At 53.3% G+C, this 16,468-nt stretch overlaps 1 protein-coding gene across 3 annotated transcripts in view; it reads left to right on the forward strand.

Annotated features, from left to right (window-relative positions):
* Positions 1–16,468, forward strand: part of st14 (ST14 transmembrane serine protease matriptase) — a 52,875-nt gene that overhangs the window by 14,873 nt on the left and 21,534 nt on the right. For all 3 annotated transcript variants that reach the window (XM_063038947.1, XM_063038946.1, XM_063038948.1), the window contains exons 4-11: positions 1,599–1,669; positions 3,555–3,730; positions 4,144–4,179; positions 4,909–5,140; positions 6,431–6,570; positions 10,043–10,140; positions 15,673–15,782; positions 16,247–16,377. In XM_063038947.1, the coding sequence (XP_062895017.1) occupies positions 1,599–1,669; positions 3,555–3,730; positions 4,144–4,179; positions 4,909–5,140; positions 6,431–6,570; positions 10,043–10,140; positions 15,673–15,782; positions 16,247–16,377 (994 nt within the window). The remainder of the gene's footprint in view (positions 1–1,598; positions 1,670–3,554; positions 3,731–4,143; positions 4,180–4,908; positions 5,141–6,430; positions 6,571–10,042; positions 10,141–15,672; positions 15,783–16,246; positions 16,378–16,468) is intronic.

The raw sequence follows: 16,468 nt of genomic DNA on the forward strand, positions 1-16,468 counted from the left end.
CCCTTCCTGTCTCTCTCGCTCCCTCTCTTCCTGTCTCGCCCTCTCCCCTCTCCCCCTCTCCCCCTCTCCCCTCTCCCCTCTCCCCTCTCCCCTCTCCCCCTCTCCCCTCTCCCCTCTCCCCTCTCCCCTCTCCCCTCTCCCCTCCCCCTCTCCCCCTCTCCCCCTCTCCCCCTCTCCCCCTCTCCCCCTCTCCCCCTCTCCCCCTCTCCCCCCTCCCCCTCCTCCTCTCCCCCTCTCCCCCCTCCCCCTCTCTCCCCCCCCCAACACACACTGCTCATGGGTGCGGTGAAAAACTTGCCTGCAGCAGCACGACAGGCACAGAGTTAGAGTTGAGACATTCATGTCCTCCCTCGCCATTCCTGAAACTCTTGGTGTGGGACTTCAGGCGTCTGTACCTCCCAGCCGATGGGATCTGCGAGAAGACGGCGTGCTCCGGATGGTGGGGATCTTTGCTGATGGACCTTGCCCTTTTCGAGCAGAGCCTCCTCTCGGTGCTGCGGATGACGGGGAGAGACGTGCCTGTAACGTATTGGACCGGGTTCATATGTCCTGGTGCATGCAGCCAGTTAGGACACCTTCAATGGTACGTCTGTGGATGTTTGTTCGAGTTTTGACGCAGTCACACAGACGGCTTTACTGCATTACGATTTTGAGGAAAGAGTAAGCCCTACAAATTTCTGAGCATCAGCCTCTCAGGGGATCTGCCCCGCACCCAACGCATTAATGCAATCTTCAAGAAACTGCTTTGATTCTACCAGAATTCGCTACTTGAATTCTGAAGTTTGAGGGGATTGGGTACATCAGCAAAGACTTTTGGAAATTTCTACAGATAGAGAACATTCTCACCACCTAGCATGGAAGCTCCAACACACAGGATTCGGAGAGGCTGCACGGGGTTGCCTCCCCACCAAGGACATCTTCAAGGAGGTGGCATCCGTCATTAAGGGCCCTCGCAATCCGGGACATGTCATCTTCTCATTATTACCATCAGAGAGGTGCTACTGAAGTCTGAACCCACACTCTCAGTGATCCAGGACCAGCTTCTGCCCTTCCACCATCAGATTTCCGAACAGTCCATGAACCCACGAACACTACCTCACTCTCCCTCTTCCGAACTATTTTCATGTTCTACTTTATTATTGTAACTTATGGTAGTCTTTTAAAGTCCTGCACTGTACTGCTGCCACAAAAACAACACGTTTCACAACATCCATCTGTGATAATAAACCTGATTCTAATAAGCGGAACCTCCTGAGAAAGTGGAGAAGCTGTGACTGTGTCTGTGTGCTGAGCCCAAGACAGGTCACCCGATACATGAATGGCCAGGAATTAACATCTACTGACTCTCTCCCCCACTGATCCCCCCCAAGTGTGGACTCAGTGCAGGCAGACCTGCTTCCTTCCCTTTCCCGAAGTCGACCATTAGTCTTGCTGGCGTTCAGCGAGAGGTTGTTGTTGCAGCACCACTGGCCTGGCGCCGCCGGTCATCCGTCCAACGTCAGTGGCGCCACTGAATTTGCTTTTCGCCTGTCTGCGTGTATGCACGCCACGCTCCGCGTCCGTTCCTGCCGTGTGACACTTCTCCCTCCTCCTTACAGATCAACTCTACCTGTCAGACGATTCCCGATCTGTCACCCTACTTCGTCAATGCCCGCATCTTCGATTACAGGTAAGGGAGCAGTCCGCGGTGACGGGACGGTCTGGGATTGGGTTCACTGAGCTGTGCTGACAACGGTCTCCAGTGGTAACAAGGTGTAAGAAGACTTGCCTTGACTTGTCGAGGCTTTGAGTTCAAGAGTCACAAAGTGATGTCACTGCTTTATAAAACTCTGGTATGGTTATGCCAGGAGTTTTATAAAGCATTCTGTTCTTCTCACTCAGTCACAGGAAGGGTATGGAGGCTTTGGAGAGGGTGCCAAGGAGGCTCACCAGGGTGCTGCCTGGATTAAAGGGCGTGAGCCGTAAGGAGAGGTTGGAGAAACTTGTGCTTTCTCTGGAGTGCTGAAGGCTGAGAGGCGATCTGATAGAAGATTCTGACAGGGATAGACAGATGGAATCTTTTTCCCCAGGGTCAAAATGTCTAATACCACTTAAGGTGAGAGGGGTAAGCTGTAAGGAGATATGTGGGGCAAGTTTTTTCACACAGAGAGCAGTGGATGCTTAGAGTGAGCTACCAAGGGTGGTGGTAGAGGTTCAGAGGCTCTGAGATGGGCACAGGAATGTGGAGGAATGGATGGACATGGACATTGTGTAGGGAGAAGGGATAGGTACAGCACTGTGGACTGAAGGGCCTGTCCCTGTTCTGTCCTGTGTTCTGTGGTGTATCTGGTAATCAACGGGGTAGAGGCATTCCAAAGTCAAATTTATTGTCAGATGCACAGGTGGCGTGGAGAGGGGAGACTTGTATCATGGGCAACTGCTGGTCTTCCATAAAACCTTGCCCAGGCCTGAGCCCTGGAGACCTTCCAAGGCGCAAATCCATGGTCTCTTGAGACTAATGGATGCCTATTATTATATTCCGGGTGGAGACTCAGGAATACCGTAGCACATTGCTGTTCCTGTGACAATTTCATTTTACCAGTCAGGGTTGCTCACCCTGAGTTGAACCCCCGAACCTGGAGGACCGGGGGACCACCCTTAGTCTGACCTCTACCCTTTGACCTGTTTGGCATGGGTGACTCTACCAAGAGCCAAACCATAGAGCCCTGACTCCAGCTCTCCCGGTCACGGAGGCATGCAAGCCTCCAAACCCAATGACAAGGTCGTGGTCCTCTTGGAAGTCGCATAAAGAATTTTTTATGATGAGGTCTTGCTGAATTGGTCTTTGTAATTGGTTTATTATTGTTGCCCGCACTGAGATACAGTGAAAAACTTCAGTTTTGTATGTCATCCATAATCAGAACATTCAGTAGAACAGAGGGGAACAGAATGCGGAATAGAGTGTAACAGAAAGAAAGAGCAGAGCAGGTGGATCGGAACGTGTAACAAGGTAGACTGAGCAATCAGTTCATTTCTTAGCATCTGACAGTGGGGTAGAGGCTGCCTTAGACCCTGCTGGCGTGTAATTTCAAGCTTCTGGAGCAGGGTGAATTGGAATTTGTTCATTATTGACACGTACCGAGGTTAGTGAAAAAGTTTGTCTGGCACCCTGTTCGTACAGATCAGATCATTACACAGTGCATCAAGGTAGGACAAGGTAAAACAATAACAGAACACAGAATAAAGTGTAGCTTTCAGGCTTTTGCCTGATGGGAGGGAGAAGAGAAAATGTTTGGGGTGAGTGGGGGCTTTGTTTCTACTGGCTGCTTTACTGAGGTGGTGTGAAGTATGGATGGAGTCTGTGGTTTCTGTGATGGGCTGAGCTGTGTCCACATCTGTGGTCAGGGGCAGAGCAGTTGCTGTACTAAGCCATGGGGTGTCCCCCTGTGAGAGGAGAGGTGGCGGTGTGTTACCGTATTCGTAGCGTCAACCTGATCCCACTGCACTTCGATCGGGAGGCTGGGAGGTGGAGTGGAAGTGAATGCCCCAGCCTGATGACCCATACCTCTTCACAGCGACGGAGCCCAAGTCCTGGCCTACTACTTCGCCACGTTCGAGGTTCCGCCTGAGGACAGGGAGGTGCTGACCAAGTTCAGCGAGGACGCACTGACCAGACCGCTGCAGGAGGGCATCCTGTCTATGTCCCGGTTGTCGACCAGAGACGTCATCGTCAGATCGGTGACCTCCTCGTGTGAGTGAACTGATGGGGCGTGCCACATGGGAACGAACGAACACACGCACACGCGCGCGCACACACTCAGGGTCACACAGACACACACAAATATACACATATATACAGAGACACACACACACACACACACACACAGGTTCACACAGACACACACATAGACACACACACACACACACACAAAGGTTCACACAGACACACGCACACAGGAACAGGTATGCACGTAGTCAAAAATGCACGCACACGTGCAAACAGACAAGTATGCAGTCACACACGTGAGCACAGTCAAACAGGTGTGCTCACAGATGTGCGGGACATGGTCACATGCGCGTGCAGATAGATGCCCATGTTTGCACACTGGCGTGCAACACAGGACGACGGAAGGTGACTGATTCCTGTTCCCTTTTTCCCGACAGTGGCAAACCCGGATCTTGTGGTTGCTCCAGAAGAAAGTATGGAACTCTTCACTCACTCTCCCTAAATCGCTTCCCAACCTACCCGTCTCCCTCCCTCCTTCCCTTAAACACTATCCTATACCTTCCTTCCCACCACTGTCCTGTAGCCACCTTGCTCCCCATCCCATAAACACCCTCACCCACCGTCCTGTATCTCCCCAACCTCTAATCCTGTAACTCCCCTCACCCGCCAATTGGTACACCCCTCCCCTGCCCTCCGTCCTGTACAGTCCTCTCTCCTCACCCCTTCCCTTCAACCCCCATACATCCCTCCTGCTAAATCCATCCCTCCATACCACTACTGCTCTCACTTCAACACTTTCTTTCCACACTCACTCACTTCCCCTCCTCTCACCACCTCTCCATCTCCTTCCCTCCCTTGCTTCCATCCTCACACATTCCCCTTCCTCACCTCTGCTCCGTCCGCCCCCCCTCCGCCCTGTCCACTCCCCCTCCTCCCTGTCCGCCCCCTCCTCCCTGTCCGCCCCCTCCTCCCTGTCCGCCCCCCCTCCCCGTCTGCCCCTCCTCCTCCCCGTCTGCCCCCCCTCCTCCCCGTCGGCCCCCCCTCCTCCCCGTCGGCTCCCCCTCCGCCCTGTCCGCCGCCCCTCCTCCCCGTCTGCCTCCCTCTCCCCCCCGCCCGCTTCCCCTTCTCCTAGCCAGTACACTCTTCCCCTCACCCTCTGTCCCTTCCCTGCCTCCCGGTCACTCTGATCCCTCCTCCCACAGGGGACTGCTACCATGCCTTGTGGGCCGCAGGCAGACTGCAGGAATTCACATCTCCGGGCTATGATGGAAACGGTTACCCCAACAACGTTCACTGCCAGTGGGTTTTACGGGCTGACCAGGACCACGTCATCTACCTCGAGTTCCAGGACTTCAACACTGACGATGACTGCGGCAACGATTTTGTCATGGTTCACGACTCCCTCAGCCCTGCTGAAGATGATGTCATCACCAAGTACGGTCTCACTGCATCTGACCCTGGGAGTGTGTGTTGGGACAGTGTGGAGGGAGCTTCACTCTGTGTCTGACCCCGGGAGTGTGTGATGAGATGGTGTGGAGGGAGCTTCACTCTGTGTCTGACCCCGGGAGTGTGTGATGGGACGGTGTGGAGGGAGCTTCACTCTGTGTCTGACCCCGGTAGTGTGTGATGAGACGGTGTGGAGGGAGCTTCACTCTGTGTCTGACCCCGGGAGTGTGTGATGGGATGGTGTAGAGGGAGCTTCACTCTGTGTCTGACCCCAGGAGTGTGTGATGGGACAGTGTGGAGGGAGCTTCACTCTGTGTCTGACCCCGGTAGTGTGTGATGAGACGGTGTGGAGGGAGCTTCACTCTGTGTCTGCCCCCGGGAGTGTGTGATGGGACAGTGTGAAGGGAGCTTCACTCTGTGTCTGACCCTGGGAGTGTGTGATGGGACAGTGTGGAGGGAGCTTCACTCTGTGTCTGACCCTGGGAGTGTGTGATGGGACGGTGTGGAGGGAGCTTCACTCTGTGTCTGACCCCGGGAGTGTGTGATGGGATGGTGTAGAGGGAGCTTCACTCTGTGTCTGACCCCGGGAGTGTGTGATGGGACAGTGTGGAGGGAGTTTCACTCTGTGTCTGACCCTGGGAGTGTGTGATGGGACGGTGTGGAGGGAGCTTCACTCTGTGTCTGACCCCGGGAGTGTGTGATGGGATGGTGTAGAGGGAGCTTCACTCTGTGTCTGACCCCGGGAGTGTGTGTTGGGACAGTGTGGAGGGTGCTTCACTCCAAAAGGACACACAATTGGAACAGAGGTGAGGAGAAACTTCTTTATCCCGAGGGTGGTGAATCTGTGGAATTCATTGTCTCAGACGGCTGTGGAAGGTAAGTCATGTGATACAACTAAAGCAAAGGGTGGTAGATTCCTGGACATCAAAGGTTATGGGAAGAAGGCAGGTGAGTGGCGTTGAGAGAGTGATAAATTGGCTGTGATGGAATGGAGGAGAAGACTTGATGGGCCAAATGGTCTCTGGTCTTATGGTCTCTATTTCAAACTCTGGGAATGTGTGATGCGACAATGTGAAGAGAACAGTTTGTGTCTGATCCCTCTCTCTTCCACTCATTCTCCCTCCCCTCTCTCCCTCCCCTCTCTCCCTCCCCTCTCTCCCCCCTTCTCTCTCCCCTCTCTCTCCCCCCTCTCTCCCCCCCTCTCTCCCCCTCTCTCCCCCCTCTCTCCCCCCTCCCCCCCTCCCCCCTCCCCCATTATTCCCCCCACCCTCTTTGCAGGAAGTGTGGGAAGCGACCGTCCAGCCACCATTTGGCTGTGCTGTCCTCGGGACCAGTGATGCTCGTGACTCTGCTGAGCGACGAAAGTGCTCGGTACCGCGGCTTCAAAGCCACCTTCCACCAGCTGCCCCGCATGACACGTGAGTACCTCCACCCAGACCAAACCGGACCCTCACCGTCTCCCCAACCCACCCGGACTGGACCAGACCCTCACTGAATCCCCAACCCAACCGGACTGGACCAGACCGAACCGGACCCTCACTGTCTCCCCAACCCACCCGGACTGGACCAGACCGAACCGGACCCTCACTGTCTCCCCAACCCACCCAGACTGGATCAGACTGAACCAGACTTTCACTGTCTCCCCAACCCACCCAGACTGGATCAGACTGAACCAAACCCTCACTGTCTCCCCAACCCACCCGGACTGGATCAGACTGAACCGGACTCTCACTGTCTCCCCAACCCACCCGGACTGGATCAGACTGAACCGGACTCTCACTGGCTCCCCAACCCACCCGGACTGGATCAGACTGAACCGGACTCTCACTGTCTCCCCAACCCACCCGGACTGGATCAGACTGAACCGGACTCTCACTGTCTCCCCAACCCACCCGGACTGGATCAGACTGAACCGGACCCTCTCTGTCGCCCCAACCCACCCGGACTGGATCAGACTGAACCGGACCCTCACTGTCTCCCCAAACCACCCGGACTGGACCAGACTGAACCAGACTCTCACTGTCTCCCCAACCCACCCGGACTGGACCAGACCCTCACTGAATCCCCAACCCACCCGGACTGGACCTGGCCAAACCGGACCCTCACTGTCTCCCCAACCCACCCGGACTGGAACAGACCGAATCGGACTCTCACTGGCTCCCCAACCCACCCGGACTGGATCAGACTGAACCAGACTTTCACTGTCTCCCCAACCCACCCGGACTGGACCAAACTGAACCGGACTCTCACTGGCTCCCCAACCCACCCGGAATGGACCAGACTGAACCGGACTCTCACTGTCTCCCCAACCCACCCGGACTGGATCAGACTGAACCAGACTCTCACTGTCTCCCCAACCCACCCAGAGTGGACCACTGAACCGGACTCTCACTGGCTCCCCAACCCACCCGGACTGGATCAGACTGAACCAGACTTTCACTGTCTCCCCAACCCACCCAGACTGGATCAGACTGAACCGGACTCTCAGTGTCTCCCCAACCCACCCGGACTGGATCAGACCGAACCGGACCCTCACTGTCTCCCCAACCCACCCGGACTGGATCAGACCGAACCGGACCCTCACTGTCTCCCCAACCCACCCGGACTGGATCAGACCGAACCGGATCCTCTCTGTCGCCCCAACCCACCCGGACTGGATCAGACTGAACCGGACCCTCACTGTCTCCCCAAACCACCCGGACTGGACCAGATTGAACCAGACTCTCACTGTCTCCCCAACCCACCCGGACTGGACCAGACCCTCACTGAATCCCCAACCCACCCGGACTGGACCAGACCAAACCGGACCCTCACTGTCTCCCCAACCCACCCGGACTGGACCAGACCGAACCGGACCCTCACTGTCTCCCCAACCCACCCGGACTGGATCAAACTGAACCGGACTCTCACTGGCTCCCCAACCCACCCGGACTGGACCTGACTGAACCGGACTCTCACTGTCTCCCCAACCCACCCGGACTGGATCAGACTGAACCAGACTCTCACTGTCTCCCCAACCCACCCAGAGTGGACCACTGAACCGGACTCTCACTGGCTCCCCAACCCACCCGGACTGGATCAGACTGAACCAGACTTTCACTGTCTCCCCAACCCACCCAGACTGGATCAGACTGAACCGGACTCTCACTGTCTCCCCAACCCACCCAGACTGGACCACTGAACCGGACCCTCACTGTCTCCCCAACCCACCCGGACTGGATCAGACCGAACCGGAATCTCACTGTCTCCCCAACCCACCTGGACTGGATCAGACTGAACCGGACCCTCACTGTCTCCCCAACCCACCCGGACTGGATCAGACCGAACCGGACTCTCACTGTCTCCCCAACCCACCTGGACTGGATCAGACCGAACCAGACCCTCTCATCTCCCCAACCCACCCGGACTGGACCAGACCGAACCGGACCACCACCGTCTCCCCAGCCCACCCGGACTGGATCAGACTGAACCGGACTCCCACTGTCTCCCCATCCCACCCGGACTGGACCAGACTGAACGGGACCCTCACTGTCTCCCCAAACCACCCGGACTGGACCAGACCAAACCGGACCCTGTCTGCTTTCCCAGCCCACCCGGACTGGACCAGACTGAACCGGAACGTGTCTGCTTTCCCAACCCACCTGGAGTGGACCAGACCGAACCGGACCGTCTCTGTCTCCCCAGCCCACCCGGACTGGACCAGACCGAACCGGACCGTCTCTGTCTCCCCAACCCACCCGGACTGGATCAGACCAAACCGGACTCTCACTGTCTCCCCAACCCACCCGGACTGGATCAGACCGAACCGGAATCTCACTGTCTCCCCAGCCCACCCGGACTGGACCTGACTGAACCGGAATGTGTCTGCTTTCCCAACCCACCTGGAGTGGACCAGACCGAACCGGACCGTCTCTGTCTCCCCAACCCACCCGGACTGGACCAGACCGAACCGGACCGTCTCTGTCTCCCCAGCCCACCCGGACTGGACCAGACTGAACCGGAATGTGTCTGCTTTCCCAACCCACCTGGAGTGGACCAGACCGAACCGGACCGTCTCTGTCTCCCCAACCCACCCGGACTGGCCCAGACCGAACCGGACCGTCTCTGTCTCCCCAGCCCACCCGGACTGGATCAGACTGAACCGGAATCTCACTGTCTCCCCAACCCACCCGGACTGGATCAGACCGAACTGGGCTCACACTACCTTCCCTGCTGCATTCAGTCTGGATCAGACTGGACTGGACCCACACTACTTTCCCCACCCAACCTCGATAGGTTGGGACTCATCCTGCCTCTCCTGATCAGCCTGGACCTTTGCTGCTTCGTCTGGACCAAACTGCACAGGCCTGGATCTTTCCCTGCTCCAAGTGGACCAGGTCAGACCAGACTTTCCCGCTTTGCTTGGACTGGATAAGACCAGTCCATAGCCACTCTGCTTTCCCTGACCCATCTGGACTGCAAGGAACATTCCAGACCCATGGCTACATTCCCCACGTGGGGAGAGGGAGGGTCCACAAGATGGTTGGGATTAGGGGGAGGGGAAGGTAGTGTTTGGGGTATTCGAGGAGGGGCAAGGAGAGTGGGAAGGGGCACACAGGGAGGAGAAGGGGGAGTGGGTTGAGGAGACGGGCAAGGGGGGTGGTAGCAAGGGCGAGGAAGGGGGTGAAGGAAAGTGGGAGGAGTGTCGGGAAGGTTGGGGAGTGGAAGGGGGATGAGGCAAGGCAATGAGTGAGGTATGGAGAGGCTGAAACTCCCTGTCTTTCTGTCACAGCACACCCACCCCTGTGTCCCTGCTGCGGAGTGGTCAGCAAGGCCCCCTCCCCCATCGTCCTTCATGTCCTCCCTCCTGCGGAGCGCGCCTGACTGCCTCTCTCACACGCTTTCTTTCAGAGTGCGGAGGTACACTGACGGCCATAGCCGGAAACTTCTCTACCCCCTACTATCCCGCCTTCTACCCTCCCAACATCAACTGCGTATGGACCATCAAGGTGAGCGGCTGTGTGAGCGCGGGGGGATGCTGGGGTTGCGCGCCTCCGTGCCCACTCCCCGGTGGGGCAGGTCCGAAGGTCCAAATTATTGCTTTGAGCAGGGTCTGGGCTGTGCCGTTAACTTTGAAAACTCTAAACTTTTAAGAAGTCACGGTGTTGTGTGGGGAGTGCGGTGTTGCCTTAGCAACTTGACAGAGCTTTTCCTGAGGATGTGACAAAGGGGAGCGACAAGGGCAGGCCAGTGGAGGTTGTCTACCTGCATTTTAGCAAGGTGTTGGACAAGGTCCCTTCGGGGAGGCTCATCCCGAGTATTACTATACGCATGCTTGCATTGTCTCCATTTATTATCAAACTATGTATATACTATACACAACCTTGAAATTCGTCTCCTGACAGACAGCCACAAAGGAAAGAAACCCAATGAAACCCATCAATAAGGACCATCAAACGGCCAATGTGCAGAAAAAAACTGTTCAAAGTACAAAGTATGTTTGTTATCAAAGCATGTATACAGTATACAACCCTGAGATTTGCCTTCCCACAGACAGCCACGAAACAAAGAAACCCAATGGAACCCATTCAAAGAAAAACATCAAACACCCAACACGCTTAAAAAAAAAAGCAAATCATGGAAATGGCAGAAAGTGAACAGAAAGCACAGAATGTAAAACATCAAACCGCAGAGTCATTGAAACAGTCCAGGACTGTAGACAGCTTTATCTACTGATGTCTACTATAAGCCTACGGACTCTCACAGCTACCTGGACTATTCCTCTTCTCACCCTATCTCTTGCAAAAATGCCATCCCCTTCTTGCAATTCCTCCGTCTCCGCTGCATCTGCTCTCAGGATGAGGCTTTTCATTCCAGGACAAAGGAGATGTCCTCCTTTTTTCAAAGAAAGGGGCTTCCCGTCCTCCACCATCAACTCTGCTCTCAAATGCATCTCTCCAATTTCACGCACATCTGCTCTCACCCCATCCTCCCGCCACCCCACTAGGAATAGGGTTCCCCTTGTCCTCACCTACCACCCCACCAGCCTCCGGGTCCAACATATTATTCTCTGTAACTTCCTCCACCTCTAACGGGATTCCACCACCAAACACATTTTTCCCCCTCCTCCCTTGTTTCTGCAGGGATAGCTCCCTACGCAACTCCCTTGTCCATTCTTCCCCCCCATCCCTTCCCACTGATCTCCCTCCCAGCACTTATTCTTATATGCAGAACACATGCTACACATGTCCTTTTTTCCCCTTTCTTTATCTCTCTTTTTTCTCCCTCTGTCCCTCTCACTATATCTTCCTCTGGTGCTCCCCTCCCCCTTTCTTTCTCCCTAGGCCTCCCGTCCCATGATCCTCTCCCTTCTCCAGCCTCGTATCCCTTTTGCCAATCACCTGTCCAGCTCTTGGCTCCATCCCTCCCCCTCCTGTCTTCTATCATTTTGGATCTCCCCCTCCCCCTCCCACTTTCAAATCTCTTGCTAGCTCTTCCTTCAGTTAGTCCTGACGAAGGGTCTCGGCCTGAAACGTCGACTGCACCTCTTCCTAGAGATGCTTCCTGGCCTGCTGCATTCACCAGCAACTTTGGCCAAGCAGAATTTGGCCATTTGGCTCAGTTAGAACCATTTTTGGAGTTGGCACTATTACATTCAGCAAATAACTTTGGCTACGAGTCTTCACATCTGAATATGCATTGTAGATTTAATTTGGAGTGCAGCTCTGAACAATGGCTTCCTAAAAGCCATGAATCTCAGACCAGACAACGCTGGTTAAAATTCATTTGGATGTCTGTGCTGTGTGTGCAAATCAGGAGGTGTGAAGTTTATGTGCAGTTTCAAAGAAAGCATTATCCATACTTTGTAAATATGGAATTGTCCTTTGATGCTTAGCACATAAAATACCAAGCATCACGTTGGGCCAGCGACACCTTTCAACTGAAAGCGTCTCCGTATGATGCCTGTTGTACCTCATTTTGTCGAATAAAGAAGCTGCAGTCCTGCTGAAGGATCTCAGCCTGCAACGTCAGCTGTACTTTTTTCCATAGATGTTCTTTGGCCTGCTGAGTTCCTCCAGCATTTTGTGCGTGTTGCTCGGATTTCCAGCATATGCAGATTTTCTCTTGTTTCTGCATTGTATCTACCAGTACTTTTCCCTGGTGACTTAATTCACGCTCCAGAAGACCCTGCTCTGCTATTTCATCATGGCTGATCCAATTTCCCTCTCAGCCCAAATTTCCTGCCTTCTTCCAGTACCCCTTCATGCCCTGACCAATCAAGAATCTATCAATCTCTGTATTAAATATACATACTTGGCCTCCACGGCTGCCTGTGGCAAAGGATGCCACAGATTCACCACTTTCTGGCTAAAGAAATTCCTCCTCATCTCCATTCTAAAAGGACACCGGTTTGATTAAGGGGTCAAGTCTGGAGATCCCCAGCACAAGTGCTAGGGCTCTAAAGAAGGCAAACATCATGCCTGTCCTAATTGGTTGTGGACAAGAGTCAAGAAGTCGCTTTGCAGCTTTATAAAACTTTGGTCAGGCCACACTTGGAGTATTGTGTGTAGTTCTGGTCGCTTCATTACAGGAAGGGTGTGGAGACTTTGGAGAGGGTGCAGAAGAGGTGCACCAAGTTGCTGCCTGGATTAGAGAGCGTGAGCTGTAAGGAGAGGTTGGACCAACTTGGGTTTTCTCTGGAGCACTGGAGGCCGAGACCTGACAGAGGTTTATAAGATTCTGAGAGGGATAGATAGAGTGAACAGCAGGTATCATTTTCCCCAAGGGTCGTAATGGCTAATACCAGAGGACATGCATTTAAGGTGAGACGGCGAAAGTTCAAAGCAGATGTGTGGGACAACGTCTGGAATGTGCTGCCAGTGGAGGTGCTGGAAGCAGATACAATAGAGGTGTTTAAGAGAATTCACCAGGATGCTGCCCGGATTAGTGAGCATGAGCTTGGGCAGCCTTGGCCCTTCGGAAGGCATGTGAATGTAGAGGGAATGGAGGGTTGTAGACATTGTGTAGACAGAAAAGATTAGGCATCAGGTCAGCACCACATTGTGGCCGAAGGGGCTGTTCCTGTGATGTAAGAAAGAGAGAGACTTGCTTTTGTGTCACATGTATGTCAAAATATACAGTGAAATGCAGCTCTGGCATCAGAGATGTGCTGGGGTTGCCCACATGTCATCATGCTGCTGGCACTAACACAGCCTGCCCGCGACTCACTGACTCTAACCTGCAATGTGGGAGGAAGCTGGAGTACAGCGAGGAAGCCCACACGGTCACGGGATGAATGGACAAACTCCTTACAGCCAGTGGCAGAAATTGGATCCCATCCCAACCTTACAGCTTGTGCTGTGAAGTGATGGACTAGCCACTATGCTGCTGTAAGACTCTGTCCAGGTACTGTACCCAGTTCTAGGCGCAGATCAGCACTGGAAGCACCAGGCTTGGTTCCAGTCTCCCTGCTCCTGGATCAGAGCAAACCAGGTACAGATCCAGTGTCCATATCCCTGGGTTAGACCCACACTGGGATCACCGTGCACAGTTCCAGTCTCCGTATCCCTGGGTCAGACCGACACTGGGATCACCGTGCACAGTTCCAGTCTCCGTATCCCTGGGTCAGACCCACACTGGGAGCACCGTGCACAGTTCCAGTCTCAGCATCCCTGGGTCAGACCCACACCAGGAGCACTGTACACAGTTCCAGTCTCCGTATCCCTGGGTCAGACCCTCACTGGGAGCACTGTCCACAGTTCCAGTCTCCGTATCCCTGGGTCAGACCCTCACTGGGAGCACCGTGCACAGTTCCAGTCACCTCGGCAGGGGCAGAAGGAATTCTTTCTGGCTACTAATCCTGCTGCACCAATCTCCTGCATCAGTGAGATTCTTCTGTTGAATCTTCCCAAACTCTCCAGAAACCCTTCCGTTGTTCCCAAGCTGTTTGTGAGCAGCTGGTTCCGTGTAATGCAATCTGGTGTTTAAATCTAAGCTTCTTTTGTAAGAAGCACAAAACCTCTTGTTCCACATTTGTTTCATTCGGAGTTGGTAGAACAGAGAAAAATTGAAGACAGTTTTACTAATTCAAGAGAGAGAGAGAAACTAAAGACAGCACTGAGTTTAAAAGAGCTATTTTTATACTACAGGGATAAGGAAAATTTCAGTCAAGTTTGTAGATAAGGGACAGCCAATTAGAAAGTACTGTTCTGAATGCTGTAATACCAAGTTAACCAGTGGAAAAGTAGTTATTCACTTAATGCAGAAAAAAGAGACTTCTGGAGCCTTCCAGAATTATACTTTCTATTGCTGCTAGAGGCACATATGTGCATAGTATTGCCAGTAATAATCATGGCAAGCAGTTACTTGTGTATAAATAATTATATAAAATGCAAGGGATATTTATATTTTAAATACTTTATACTTTATTGTCGCCAAGCAATTGATACTAGAACGTACAATCATCACAGCGATATTTGATTCTGCGCTTCCCGCTCCCTGGATTACAAATCAATAGTAAATATTAAACATTTAAATTATAAATCGTAAATAGAAAATAGAAAAATGGAAAGTAAGGTAGTGCAAAAAAACCGAGAGGCAGGTCTGGATATTTGGAGGGTACGGCCCAGATCCGGGTCAGGATCCGTTCAGCAGTCTTATCACAGTTGGAAAGAAGCTGTTCCCAAATCTGGCTGTATGAGTCTTCAAGCTCCTGAGCCTTCTCCCGGAGGGAAGAGGGACGAAAAGTGTGTTGGCTGGGTGGGTCGTGTCCTTGATTATCCTGGGAGCACTGCTCCGACAGCGTGCGGTGTAAAGTGAGTCCACGGACGGAAGATCGGTTTGTGTGACGTGCTGCACCGTGTTCACGATCTTCTGCAGCTTCTTCCGGTCTTGGACAGGACAACTTCCATACCAGGTTGTGATGCACCCTAGAAGAATGCTTTCTATGGTGCATCTATAAAAATTAGTGAGGATTCTAGGGGACAGGCGAAATTTCTTTAGTTTTCTCAGGAAGTAAAGGCACTGGTGGGCCTTCTTGGCAGTGGACTCTGCTTGGTTGGAACAAGTCAGGTCATTTGTGATATTGACCCCGAGGAATTTAAAGCTTTTGACCTGTTCCACTTGCGCACCACTGATGTAAATTGGGTTGTGCGGTCCTCTACTCCTTCTGAAGTCAACAACCAATTCCTTCGTCTTGCTGACGTTGAGGGATAGGTTATTGTCTTCGCACCATGCCACCAGGTTCTTAATTTCCTCTCTGTACTCAAACTCATCATTACCCGAGATATGGCCTACAATTGTTGTATCATCAGCAAACTTATATATTGAGTTTGATGGAAACTTGGCTACACAATCATTGGTGTACAGTGAGTACAGCAGGGGGCTGAGTATACAGCCTTGTGGAGCACCGGTGCTCAGCGTGAGTGTAGAGGAGAGCTTGTCCTCTAAATTGCAAAGAAAGTACAATTAAACAATCGAACCGAAGATTTAAACAGACAGATGCAACGAGTGTCTCATGCTGACTCTCTCTCCTTCTCGAGGTGCCATCGGACATGAAGATCCGGATGAAATTTGAAATGTTCCGGATGGAAGAGCCGGGTGTCCAGAACAGGAATTGCATAAAGGATTACATGGAGATCAATGAGAAGAGGTAATCTGTTGAGGGTTAAGGGCTGGGTATGGGTAATGGGGAGCAGGGAGATGGACACCCAGAGGCTATCTGTTCTCCGGGACGTCTGCGTATCAGGACTCTGCACCAATTTGGACGAGTGCTGGTATTTTTCTTCACAGTTATTTACTTATTTAACTTTTTTAGTTTTTATTGTAACTTATGGCAATTTTTTAATGTTGTTGCTACAAAACAACAAGTTGCATGAGTTCTATCAACAATAGTGAGCTTGGTTCTGCTGATCTTGATGAATGTGCGTGTTCACACCCTGCGCTCACACAGACGAGCACGTGTACGGTCCCCTGCACCCTTTGAACGGGCGTGTGCAATTAGGGCTGGCGCTCGTTCGGGTGAGCGCGCAGGGGCACAGCCTCGGGGAGCTGCGCAGGTGCTGGGGAAGACGCCCTCTGCAGCTGGTTTTCTCACCCCATTCCCCTCTTGCGCAGATATTGTGGTGATTACCCTCTTCTCAATTTAAAATTCGACGTGTCGGAAGTGCAGATCCGGTTCCATTCCGATGAGTCCCACACGGACAAAGGGTTCGTGGGCAAGTACGCCGCGTTCAACCCCAGCAACCGTGAGTACAGATCCGCACCCCCCCCCCAACTCTGCCGCCGGAATCCCCGTGGGCACCTCCTTCTCCCACCCCCTCCCTCAATGACCAGGCC

Source organism: Mobula hypostoma, assembly GCF_963921235.1.
Source record: "Mobula hypostoma chromosome 8 unlocalized genomic scaffold, sMobHyp1.1 SUPER_8_unloc_1, whole genome shotgun sequence".
NCBI classification, from domain to species: Eukaryota; Metazoa; Chordata; class Chondrichthyes; order Myliobatiformes; family Myliobatidae; genus Mobula; species Mobula hypostoma.